The sequence below is a fragment of the Anser cygnoides genome, chromosome 22 (assembly GCF_040182565.1).
Source record: "Anser cygnoides isolate HZ-2024a breed goose chromosome 22, Taihu_goose_T2T_genome, whole genome shotgun sequence".
Lineage (NCBI taxonomy): Eukaryota > Metazoa > Chordata > Aves > Anseriformes > Anatidae > Anser > Anser cygnoides.
In genome coordinates this window covers 7,773,996-7,786,873 of record NC_089894.1, presented here as the reverse complement: position 1 = coordinate 7,786,873, position 12,878 = coordinate 7,773,996, and the positions used below count along the sequence as shown (strand labels likewise).

Genomic DNA, 12,878 nt, shown 5'->3' with positions numbered 1-12,878 from the left:
TGCTCTGCTGAGCTGGAACCGGGGAAAAAAAAAAAAAAAAAGAAAAAAAAAAAGGATCCAGTGCTGCTTTCTGGCACCTAAACCCTGGCCTGGAGCGAGGCTGGGGGAAGGATGGCAGGAGCCCCGCGGGTGAGACAGACAAACGGACACGAGGGGCAGCCCCAGCCCGTGGGCACGAGCGTCCACACGTCCCACCAGGGAGAAGTGAGCCTGGAGAGGTGATGGGGACGGCTCTGCAGGCCTCCAGGCTGCCCGTCACTGCCATCAGCAGGCACAACCTCCCCCAAAGCTCCCCAAAAGCTCCCCAAAACCTCCCCCAAAGCTCCCCAAAACCTCCCCCAAAACCACAGTGATCAGAGCCTGGCGGCGGCCCCTGCCTGGCGGCACATGAGGGATGGGGAAAAATCAGCAGCAAGTCCAGGGGGGCAAAACGCTGAGCCTGCAACGACCTGCACGGACGGGCAGAGCTGTCGTGATCCTTAGCTCTGCTTCGCTTTCCCATCCCCTGAAATTAAATTTCCTCTTGCAGAAGTCCAGTGACCACATTTTATGCACAGCACCAGTCCTGTAACAAGCAGCATCGCAGGATTAATGAGTCCTTTGCAAGCAGTGAATAAGTATGATTCATTATTGGCAGCAATGCCACTGTAAATGGATTTTTTGTGGTGAAAATAAATAAATAAGCCTACATAACTGAAGGGCCGTTGATGAAGTGTAGGCCAGTTTTAATCACAGTGTAATTGCTGCCATCAGTTCTAATTATTTATAAATATTTTTATAATTGTGGAAATTAAACAATTAGACATCCTTCCTTCCCTCTTCAAAATCTAATCATTTAAAAGTTCAGGATGCGGTCTGGGGCCGGGAGCACCGAACGTACCTCGTGCACAGACCAAAACAGAATTGTTTTACCGTTCTCCTAAAACGCCTGTCCCGCAGAACGAAACGGGCACAGATCCTCCTCCACCCCCGGGAGCAGAAAGCCCCCGGCAGCCCCGAGAGCGGCCGAGGTGCCCCGGGAGTTCGTAACAAAGATTTAAGCGCGTGGTGAAACAGCGCAGAAGGAGGTCGTGCTGCTAATTCGCTCGTTACTGATCCCAGCAGATAAATCTACGGCGTGTCAGGGAAGAAATTACCCAGAAATGCGGTATTAACGTGGATGGGCTTACTGCCTCGATAAAAAGACACGCATTTCCTAGAGCGCTGGGGGGGAAGGGCCCAGACCTCGTCCTTGCCCTTCCCGACCCGTCCCAGCCCCGCTCGGCCGCGGGCACCTCCTGGATCCCTCCCTGATCCCTGTTTCTCTTCTCTCCCCCTTCCTTGCAACACCCGAGTGAACACCCAGCACTACCGCAGGCATAAATTCCATGCCGCTCAGTCCGTTCTAAGAGAAGTTCTCTTCCCGATGCTTATTGCAGATTTTTATGAGGTTTCTTATGTATTTTTCTCCCTGTCCCCCCGCACGGCCCAGCGGCTGCTCCACTGATCTGCTGCTCCCGCACCCCAGCCTCCTTCCCCGCGTGCCAGGGGCTGAGCTGGGTACAAACAGCAAAACGAAATCCTTTCGTTAGTTCCTTGGCAGCTTCGCACCGCCTCGCCCCCTGCCCCTCCTGGAAATTCCCTCCCTGGCGGTGCGGCGCCGGCCTCCGTGCAGCAGCGCTCCCGGGCTGCCCGTGCTGGAGAGGCTCCTCGTGCCGGCACAGCACGCGGGGTGTTCACAGCTCCCCGCACCGTGAGCGGGGAGGAATCGGCCTCGCAGCCCCCCGGGCTCCCCCCCGTTGCCCAGCAGCTGGGCAGAGAAGCGGGAGCCCCGATTCCTGGTGGCCCCACAGCACCAAAGGGCGAGCTCCGTGCTGAGCCCTAAACACCCCAAAGGCAGCGCTCGGACCTGGTCACCATCCTTGGAGCCGGCTGCAGGTGACATTTCCAGGTTCTCTGCGGCAGGGATGAGGAATGCCGGCTTCCCTCCCCTGCTTGTGCAGGGGATGCTGCTTCTGCAGCCTCACAGCCGGCAGGACCCAAAACGCATTTAATGAAGCTTTAAAATCAATAGCACGGGTGCGGGAGGCGTTTCCCACCGGTGGAGGATTGCCGGTGCTGTGCTGCCACCGGGATCCACCTCCTTCCCCCTCTGCTCATTAGTGTCAGCTGTAACGAGCCTGGTATTTCCCATCCTAACAGCACCTCGGGCAGGGACAAGCCTGGGAGATGCGAAGGGGCCGGGGTGCGCACGCTGCGGTGCCGCGGTCCCCTCCTGGCTGACTCAAGGCACGGTGCGGCTCAGGGACACCGCCAGGGGCTTGCTGCTACCCAGACCCATGGCGGGGGGGGGGCACCAGCAGGACCGCGGGGAGCCGCAGCCCCCTGCCCAGCTGCTCATGGGGCACAGGAGGGGGCTCCCCGGGGAGCGGGGGCCGCCATCTGCTCGGGATTGCAGGCTCTGCGGGCTGTCACGGCTGTGCAGCGTCTGGAGGCAGCCAAGTGACAGCGAAGGTCACCGTCCCGCGAGTGGGAGCTGTCGCTCCGCGTTAGGGCCTGGATTTCACCCTCCGTGGCACCAATTCTCGGCGTGAGCTGCACAAGGAGAGCTGCCGGTGGTGCCAGCCACCGCGGTCCCTGTCCCGTATGCCGCACGATGGCCCCGGTCTGGTCTGGTGGGGACAGGAGGGCAGGGAGTGGAGCGGGACCCCAGCGGCTGCAGCCTGGGGACAGGCACAGCCTGGGGCACGTGGCGGTGACCTGAGCCGCAGGAACCGAGCGGCGGCGTCTTCATTAATTCAAGGCGTAGGTTGGGTTACCGGGGGCCCGGGGTGTCCGGTTTCTGCAGGCACCAGGCATGGCTGGGCACGGCTCTGGGCAGACACCGGGTGCTGTGGGTGTCCTTGGCCCTTCCTTGTGGCAGGGGTGTCGCCAGGGGGGCCCCGGCACGAGGCGCTGCAGAAGCACCCACGCACCGACGCGATGCACAACCACCACGCGCCAGCCACGGGCTCCAAAGTAAAAGCCAATTTATTGTATAAAGTAAGAACGTGAAAGGTCCCTTAAACAAAACACATATTGGGTCAGACGGTCCCGGCGGTGCCCCCACCCAGGCGTGCAAGCGACCACCCGGGGGTGCCCGCGGGGGCTCGGTCCGGTTCCCCCCAGCCCCTTCCCTCCGCCGTGGGGAGGGGGCAGTGGCCGCATGGGCTGGGGCTGGGCCGGGGGCGTTTGTGCGTCACGGGGCTGCGCTGGGGATGTAGGCACTTGTGGGAGGGTGCGGGCACCGCTCCCTCCGCCAGCCCTGGCCGCAGGAGGGGCGGGAGAAGAGCGGGGGCCCCGAGCCCTGCCTGCCCCCAGACGCACGGCGCAGCCGGGGCCAGGATCCAGCAATAAAAAGCCCCCGCTGCTCCGGGGCGGCTGCTGCCAGAGGATGTTCAAGCAGCTTTGGTTGGTGCTCTTGGTGAGTTAAGGCAGTTTAGCTTCAGTTGGTTTAAAAAAGGGCAAAACCAGCAAAAAACAGCTCTCAGGGGCCAGAAGGGTCCGGGTCTGGTCTGGCTTTGCTCCGAGGCTCCGCTTGGACCCTGCACGCCCCGAGGTGGGAGCGGAGCCGAACGCAGCCGGGCGCACGCGGGGCAGCCCCGGCGGCGCGGTGCTTCTGGCCCATCTCTACCTACCGAAACCAGGAACCTGCAGCCCAATCCGGGAAGTGTCAAAAAGGGACGTTGGGGCTTTTTGGGGTGAGGGGAGATTCAGGCTCCTGCCAGCGGCACGGGAAGCGGGAAGCAGGCAGACGAGCGGCCGCCTCGTCCCCGTCCCAGCGCCGTCACAGTGACCGGTCGCAGCCGTGTGAGTCCTTGAGTAAGAGGCGGGAGCCGCGGCGGTGGCGGTGCCGCTGGGCTGGAAGCCCCGACCCGCGTGGTTTCTGGGGAGCACCGAGGGGGAACCCGCTCCCCCCATGCCCTCGGCCCCCTCCATCAGCACCCACCTCCCTCGGCACAGGGCTCAGCCCAGGGCAAGCTCCTTTCCCGTTTGCATCTCGCAGAAACGCACGCTCAGAATGGGAGGTCCTGGTTTGACCCCCCCCCAGCACCCATCTCCAAGCGGGGGACCCCCTGCTGTGGGACCCCGCGCCCCTCACTCCACCCGGGAACGGCCGGGGAGCAGCGAGGGCGGAGAGGGGAGATGGGGCCGCAGCGCCCAGCGCGAGGGACAGGAGCTGGGACAGACCCGCGCCCGCCCCTCGCCTTTCCCCACCGCTGCGTCCCCCTGTCCCCTGTCCGTCGGTCCCGCCGGGCTGCAGCTCTGAGCCCAGCCCGCGTCCCCCCGGGCGGGCAGCCAGGCGCCCTGTGCCGCTGGGAACATCCCTCGGGCGGCGGAGGGTAAGCCGGAGGGATTAAAACACTGATTTCGTTAATGCCCCAGGGGATCTCTGCAAAGGAAATAAAAAAGTTTGGAATGAAGTCCGAATGTCCAGCTTAGTCGGAGCGATGGCCGTGCGGCGGGGGCACGCTGGGGGTCTCCCCGCTTGCTTCATCCTTGTTGCCAATAACCGCTCCCCGCTGCAGCCGCGTCCCCTCACCGTGCCCGACCCCGGTGCTCGCGTTGCTGCGGGCGGCCACGGCTGCCCCGGCCAGACACCGACCCCCCCAGAACAAAACAAAGCACGGCGATTTCTGCGTGGCGACAGCAGCCGGGAACAGCCCCGGCCGGCCCCGGGCCCCGCGGGTCCCTCACACCACGGTGCTGATGGTGGACGACTCCTCCGAGCGCCGCTGCTTGCTGGGCAAGGACTTGAGATACTCGAGGTGCCGCCGGGCGTCCTCCTGGTTCTGCCGCACGTAGTAGACCAGGTAGGAGATCACCATGGCGAACCAGCCGAACATGGTGACCAGCATGGCGATGTCCGTGGTCTTTTTGTACATGTTGCAGAAGTCCGTGTCCGCGATCACCTGCAGGAAGGCTTTGCCGACGTGCTCCTCCTGCACGGAGGAGTCGCAGACGATGCCGCCCGAGGAGCCGGCCACCAGCTCCACCGTGCGGATCAGCTCCTGCAGCCGGCAGTCGCACAGCCAAGGGTTGTTGGAGAGGTTGACCTTGGCCTTCAGGTTGCTGAAGGCGTCCTTGCTGACCGACACCAGCCTGTTGGAAGACAAGTCCAGGGAGTGCAGGTGGTCGCCCAGGCCGCGGAAAGCCCCGCTCTCGACGCCGGCGATGGCGTTGTGGGACAGGTCCAGCTCCAGCAGCAGCGGCAGGTCCCGAAAGGCGTCGCGGGGCAGGAAGGGGATTCGGTTGGAGTCCAGGTAGAGCTTGTTGGTGTCGTTGGGGATGTCTTTGGGGACCTCGGTCAGCCGAGCGTTGCTGCAGCGGAAGGTCTTCAGCCCCTCCTCCTCCGAGGGGTAGCAGCCCTTGGGGAAGGCGGCGGCCGAGCGGAGGCAGGAGGCCAGGAGGAGGACGCTCTGCAGGAGCAGCCACATGGTCGCGGAGCGCAGGAGGAACGGCTCCACCGGAGGCATGGCGCCACGCTGGCTTGCTCACGCGGCCGCCGGCCCCTCGGCTCTTGCCCGCGGTGGTTTGGGCTGGAGTCGGTGCATCTGGGACGGAGACAGCAAGGGCACAGCGTCAGGCAGAGGTGCCAAGGGGCACAGGCGCTGCTCTGCCGGCGGTGAGCATCGCGCCCGCCCCGGCGCGCCCAGCCGCGGGATGGGAACGGGGACGGGGACAGCCGGCACGGCTCACTCGTCCCCCTGCCATCAGCGGCTGCGCTCAGTGTTCCAGCGCAGCAGGATTAGGCCCCGTGGGGCCGAGCGACCACACGTCTCCTGCGTGCAGCAGCTGGGCTGTAACAAACGGACACGGCGCGGGCTGAGCCAGAGGCGGGGGTGAGATCCCCGCCAAGGTCACCGGCAGTGCGAGCGCTGCCTGAAGGCCAACGCATCCTGCAGAGGCGGCCGGCAAGCCCTGGCTCCAGCCGAGCAGCCTCTGCAGGCAGGGCCCCTGGGGAGCGTGATGGAAGCAAGGCGCGGGCAGGAGCAGCGCAGGTTCCCCGAGCGGTGCGGGGCTGGCGCGCAGGCAGGGCTCTTGCTCACCAGCTCTGCTCCCAGCACTGCCCGCCCCGGGGACGCAGGCACGCACCACGCTTTCTGTGGGGTGTTTGCTTTGGAGGGGACTGGCACAGGCGGGTGGCCGGGCTGCGCTGTCCCCTGCCCTGTGCCACGCCAGCCCCAGGGCCGGGCTGCCCACACCACCCTGTAACCATGGTCCCCATCCAGCCCTTTATTCCGGAGGGGAAAAACGTCAGCAGGAAAGAAACAAAAACAGAAAAAGGAAATTCACAGGAGCTGAGCGTTTAGCAAGTTCCCAGGGTGGTGGCAGCAGATAAGGCCACGTCCGAGAGCGGCGAGCGCGCTGCCCTGCTTTCCCAGCCACAGGTCCCGTCTCACCGAGGGGCCGTGGCGGCAGCGCAGGCAGGGCAGGATGCAGGAGCTCTCCTTTCCCAGCATCCCGTGACTGAAGACACCGGCGCGGAAGGGCTCCCCGTGGCATGGCTTAAGCAGAGCTGTGCTGTGGAGAGCCCCACGCTGTGCTGCCCCGGGCATCTCCTTGGTAGCCTGCCCGCAGCCTTGGGGCTGTCCCCTGCACCCCCCGCGGCACCCCAGGGTACAGGGGTCCCACGTCCTCCTCCCTGCCTGAGGCTGTGGGGTTGCAGCTCCTTGGGGCTGGGTTTCCCCGGGGAGGCGGCGATGGTGCTCCCCACTGGTGGGGGGGCCCAAGCTCCCCCCAGAGCCATGCTGGGGGCTGCTGGGGCTGTAGGGGGGAGGCTGCCAGGCCTGGGATGGGGCAAGGACGGGGCTTTCTCCTCTCGCTGCTCAGCACCGTAACTCAGCTCGACTGCACTGAAACACCCCAAGGTCGCGCCAGCGCAGAGCCGACCCTGAGCACCCCACTCCCGGCACCCCCCGAGCGGGGAGCGGGGCTCAGAGCAGCTGAAGGGCACCGGGAAACCCAGCCCCACACCGACACCTCCGCCTGGCCGGGGGACCAGCCCCCCAAGTCTGCCAGAAGTAACCCGGGGGGGCGAGCCCAGGGCCGGGCACCGCTGCAAACGGACCCGAACACACCGGGACCGGTGACCCAGGAAAGGGGGGAGCCTCGTCCGCGGCACCCCGGGGGCTGGGGGATCCCCCCTCGGGAGGGATGCGGCTCTCCAGGGCCCCACGGGGGGCTCGGATGGCTGCGGCCACGGTGCTCCGGACCAGGCACGGCACCGAGCGCGGGCGCAGCCAGCCCGGTGCAGCGCCCTGCCGGGGCGCGGGGTCCCCGGCCCGACCCCCGGGGGTCGCCGCCAGCCGCGGGGACTCCACCGAGGTGCCGGGGGGCAGCCGGGGCTGGCGGCGGCGGGGCCGTGAGGGCACCGGGACCCTCGGTGCGCCCGGAGCAGCCGGGGATGCCCGGGGTTCCCCCCAGCCCCGCTCCAGCGCCGGCTCCGCTCGGCACTGGGGGGGCGCGTTGCGGGCGAGGGAAGCCCCGGTAATTCCCCGGGGGACCACCCCCGCCCCCCGCACCCCCGCCCCTACGCCCGCCGCCTCCCGCCCTGCCCCTCCCGGAGCCGGGGAGCACCGGGGAGCACCGGAGAGCACCGGGGAGCACCGGGGAGCACCGGGGAGGGGGGGTCCCGGGCCGGACTCACCTGCCGTGCGCCCCCCGCGGCGGCGGAGCGGCCCCGCGCCCCGGGCCGGAGCGGCCGCGCCCCGCGCAGCGCGGCGGGCCCGGAGCCGGCGGCGGCGGCGGCGGGGCCGGTGGGCGGGATCCACCGCCCGGGCCTCCCCGGGGCTCCCCGCCCCCGGCCCGCCCCGCCGGGGGGGCTGCACGGCGCCGGGCACCCCCGCCTCGCTCCCGGCTTCCCTCCCCGGTCGGCCCCGGGAGAGGCTGCGCCGCGGGACCCCTGCCCCGGGGGTGCGATGGGTTTGGGGGAGGGGGGGGGGGGAAACACCGGGGGGACCCCCGAGCCCCCAGCCCGGGGGCAGCCGCAGCGAACGGAGCCGCCGGGGAGCGTCGAGCCCCCCCGGGTCCCTGCGTGGGAACGGCGCTGCCCCCCCCGCCCCCCCCGGAGGGCGATGCCCGGAGCTGGGCTGTGCCCCCCGCCTCTGCCGGCTGCCCACGGCTCAGCCCCGGGGACACCGGGAATCCCCCCAAGCCCCCCGCCGCCGCCGTTCCCCCTCCCCCGCCACGGAGCGCGACCCCTCCCGGCCGCCGCCTCCCGCGGGCACCGGCATCGCTTACCCGGGGAAACCCGAGCCGCGGCGGGCAGCGAGGCGGCCGCAGCACGGGGGGGGGGGGGGGGGGACCCGGAGCGGGCCCCCAGCCCAACCCCGAGCCGCCCGGACCGGGGCTCTCGGGGCTGCGCTCAGGACCATGGAGAGCGGCCGCCGTTACCGGGCCCGGCCCGTTCCCGGTGCCCCGTTCCCGGCTGGGGCCGCTGCACGCGGCCGGCAGCACCGGGGCTCGCCCCCCCTGCCCCCGCGGGACACCGGGCACCGGGGACGAGGGGACGAGACCTTGCGAGCAAGGATGCCGGTGACCCCCGCATCCCGGTGCCCGTTCTCCTTGGAGAGGCCACGCGTTGCCACCCTGCCGCTGCTCCGGCGGATAACCGGTTTACGAGGCGCCTGGCCTGCATCTGGCTCCATTAGGACAACCGAAGCTGACGGGAGGGCTGGAGCCAGGCGCTCCCCGGGGACCCCCACGTTCCCCCCCCCAAGAGCTGCCCCGGGGCTGCCAGGCCCTGGCGGGGCCCACGCTCCTGCCGCCGTCTCCATCACTGGGGCTGGGATCGCAGCCAAGCCCGCGCTGGGGCATCCTCCAAGGCTGGCGGGCAGCAGGCAGGGAGCCTCCACCTGCCCTCAGGCTCCTCGGCTCACGTCTCCCCACGGCTGGCCGGGGAGCGGAGCAGCCCCGAGCTCCCCAGTACCGGTCCCGGTGCTGCCGGGTGCCGTGCCCGCAGCAGGACCGGAGCTGGAGCTGCGGCAGCGCCAGGCGAGGCAGCCACCAGCTGCAGGAGCGGGGCTGGAGGGAATCACGGACGCATCCAGACCGATGCTGGGGCTGCTGGAGCTCTTGGCGAGCCCCAGCTGATGGTGGCCACGAGGAGCTTCCCGAGCTCAGCCCAGGGGCTGGGGGGGCACCGGCGCTTCCCCACCCTATGGAGCCTGAAAACCCAGAGCCTGCAGTGCAGCGCGACCCCGCGCGGACCCTTCCCTGCCGCAGCCAGCACCGGCTGGCTAAAAATAGGCAGCACCGGCTCCCCGCTGCCAATATGCAGCTAAATATAGCCGGTACCGAGCCGGCAGCGGGACCGCGGCCGGCCGAACGGGAGAGGAGCGTGGCCCCCAATATGGGGGTGGATGGGGAAACCACGCAGGAGCAGCCCCCCTGCAAGCAGGGAGCAGCCAGCCCGGGCTGCGGGTGGGGGGACGGATCCTCCTCCCCAGGGACCCCTTGCCCCCAAATTCCGGGGTTCCCTGGGTGGGTGAATCCGGGCTGGGGAGCCCAAGGAGCGGTTCCCCTCACTGCGCTCCCACCGGCAGCGAGAGAGAGGCTGCTGCTGCTGCTGCATCACCGAGAGGGATTAATATTTATGGGCGTTTAAAAATAGCCGTCGCATTGTGCTTCCCCCTCACGTGCGGAGTCAGCGGGGTGCGGGGAAGCTGCTAAATTAGATGTCACCGCGCAGAGGGAGCTGCTCAGTCAGGCAGGAGCAGGGATAAAAATAGAGCCTGCCATGCGTGCGTGGCTCCCCTGCAAAGCAGGGCCGGCTCCCGCGGGATCCCCCGCCTCCGCTCACGGCATCCCCGCACCTCACCGCGCTGCCGCGGACACCCCCGGGGCACCTGGGCAGGGACTGGGTTTTCCTGGCCCTGAGGGTGGGTCCCCCGTGCCCACGGCCATCCGGGAGCAGCCGCCGGGGGAAGCTCCGGCTGCGGGAAGCCACCCGGTGCCTGCCAGCGGCACGATGCCAGCGCGTGGTGCCCTGGTCCCCATGGCCCTGCCGTGCCCCGCTGGTGCACAACCGCGGGGCTGGGGCCAGATCCAGAGCTGGCACCCACCGGCACCGCTGCACCGTGGCTAGATGGGTGCACAGGGGGTCTGCGGGGCCCCTGCCCGCATCCGTTCCCTGCGGATGGGTGTGCGGCCACCCTCAGGCCCACAAGGACGCTGGCACAGGGTGCCCAGCCCTGGGCAGAGCAGGGGAAGCCTCGAAGCCTTCAGCACAAGGCGGCACCGCAAACTCCTCCATGCCAGAAACAAGACCCCAAAAATTGGCTTCGCCGTGTGGCCAGGGAGGGCTGGCAGCAGCCGTGCCGAGCTGGGGGGCTCTGAGCCATCCTGGTGGAGCCGCCTGTGCCGGGCGTGGGGATGGAGAGGGTACCCCGGGGGTGCCACGCTGACGGGCTCCGGGGCCGGCTGTGCCCTAGCACGGTCCCACGGGAGCCAGCAGCAGAGCAGCTCGGGGCAGGGGCTGGCAGCACAAAGCGGCCTCGCCGCTCAGCGCCGTGCTGCACCCTCTGCCGCTCCCCGGCAGGAGAGCTCGCCGCAGCGGCGGCGCGCACAAAGGCTGCACAGATGGCCACGCGCACCGAGGGGCCGCAGCAGCGCCACGCTGCTGGCTTTGATCGCTGTGCAAACAAAGGCACGGCCAGATGGTCGCCCCGCGCTCCAGCACAGGAATCCTGCCTGAGCTCCCAGGCCCTGACCTTGGCCGCGCGTCCCGGTGGTGCCCGCGGGCATCGATGGCGTGCCCGACGCCTTGGCTGAGGTTTCCCAGTGGGGACACCCCCACGCCCCACTGGGGTTGATCCTGCTGAGCACAGCACGGGGTGCTTTGTGCCTTTAGGGCCACAGCTCAGGGGTGCTGTGGGCAGAGCAGCTGTGAAGTGAAGCAGGGGGCGAGCGCTGCTCTGCTCCCCTTCCCAGCAGCGCAGCCCCCAAAGGACCCTCCTCGGGAGGTGGTGGAGACCCCGGCCCCTGCCCAGGGAGGTGGTGGACTCACCGTCCCTGGGGGTGTTTAAGGAAAGCTGGACGTGGTGCTTGGGGATGTGGTCTAGTGGGTGATGGTGGTGGTAGGGGGGCTGCTGGGCCGGGTGGTTTTGGGGAGGGGTTCCAACCCTAACGATGGGGGCCTTCATTTTGAGACTGTATGGAAAAGAAAACAACAACAACAACAGAGAAGGAACTTTTCCTTCACCTAAATTTTATTATTATTTTGCAACTCCTTCAGGTGTCCACAAGGAATTTTGCCCCTCTCCCCCCCACCCCCAAAACAAAACAAAACAAAAAAAAACCATTGTGGCATAGAGGTATAATTTCAGTTCACACCAGAGGACATTCTTCTCACTGAAGTACAGTTAAGCCCCACAAAGTGCCAAAAAAACCTGCCAAAAAGTAATGTATTTACAAGTTAGTTTTACATGTTGGCATTATTTACTTGTCTGGTCTTGCATTCAGGGCTTGACCTGTCTGGGGGGGAACATGTAATGCCGTGCAAGGTTGTTTGGTTGTATGACTGACAACACGACTTTAAAATTTTGAACTGTTTGTATAGAAGCAAAATACAGAAGAGTACACTGTCCCCAAGGGAAACGTAGAAACTACCTGTTGCTTCTCAGGTTTTAAGTTAGAAGGTGTAAGCATCTGTTAAGGTGTAAGAAAAAAGCGTAATCAGCTGTTTGAGCACAATTGTTACGTCTACATGAACATTTTCCTCTCCAATTTCCAACTTGGAGTGCAACATTTTTCATCATACTCCTAGATCAGGTCCTTGCGGGTCCTTTCCAACTCGGGATATTCTGTGATTCTGTGGTTCTAGGATTCTGTGATTCTGTGATTCCGTGATTCTGTGATTCTAGGATTCTGTGGTTCTAGGATTCCGTGATTCTGTGATTCTAGGATTCCGTGGTTCTGTGATTCTGTGATTCTGTGGTTCTAGGATTCTGCTATTCTGTGATTTTGTGATTCTAGGATTCTGTGTTTCTAGGATTCTGCGGTTCTGTGATTCTGTGATTCTGTGATTCCGTGATTCCGTGATTCTGTGATTCTAGGATTCTGTGATTCTAGGATTCTGTGGTTCTGTGGTTCTAGGATTCTGTGGTTCTGTGATTCTGTGATTCAAGGATTCTGCTATTCTGTGACTCTGTGATTCCGTGATTCTGTGATTCTAGGATTCTGTGGTTCTGTGATTCTGTGATTCTGTGGTTCTAGGATTCTGCGGTTCTGCGGTTCTGTGATTCTGTGATTCCGTGATTCCGTGATTCTGTGATTCTAGGATTCTGTGGTTCTAGGATTCTGTGATTCTGTGATTCAAGGATTCTGTGACTCTGTGATTCCGTGATTCTGTGATTCTAGGATTCTGTGGTTCTGTGGTTCTGGGATTCTGGGATTCTAGGATTCTGCTATTCTGTGTTTTTGTGATTCTAGGATTCTGTGATTCTAGGATTCTGTGATTCTGTGATTCCGTGATTCCGTGATTCCATGATTCTGTGATTCTAGGATTCTGTGGTTCTAGGATTCTGTGATTCTGTGATTCTAGGATTCTGTGATTCTGTGATTCTGTGATTCTAGGATTCTGTGACTCTGTGATTCTAGGATTCTGTGATTCTAGGATTCTGTGATTCTGTGGTTCTAGGATTCCGTGGTTCTGTGATTCTGTGACTCTGTGATTCTAGGATTCTGCGGTTCTGTGGTTCTAGGATTCTGCGGTTCTGTGATTCTGGGATTCTGTGATTCTAGGATTCTGCTATTCTGTGTTTTTGTGATTCTAGGTTTCTGTGTTTCTAGGATTCTGTGATGCTGTGATTCCAGGATTCTGCGGTTCTGTGACCCTGTGGCTCCAGGCCCGGACT

General features: G+C 64.8%; 1 protein-coding gene across 1 annotated transcript; it reads right to left on the bottom strand.

The window, feature by feature from the left end:
* Positions 1-2,991: 2,991 nt before the first annotated feature.
* Positions 2,992-7,789, bottom strand: LRRC3C (leucine rich repeat containing 3C). Its single transcript, XM_066981666.1, has 2 exons — positions 7,670-7,789; positions 2,992-5,573 (listed from the first exon to the last, which is right to left on the bottom strand). The coding sequence occupies exon 2, from the start codon at positions 5,493-5,495 to the stop codon at positions 4,713-4,715; it is 783 nt and encodes a 260-aa protein (XP_066837767.1). The 5' UTR covers positions 5,496-5,573; positions 7,670-7,789; the 3' UTR covers positions 2,992-4,712.
* Between the last annotated feature and the right edge of the window lie 5,089 nt (positions 7,790-12,878).

Coding starts and splice junctions, on each gene's coding strand:
- LRRC3C (XM_066981666.1), bottom strand. CDS start 5,495: ATGCCTCCGGTGGAGCCGTTCCTCCTGCGCTCCGCGACCATGTGGCTG.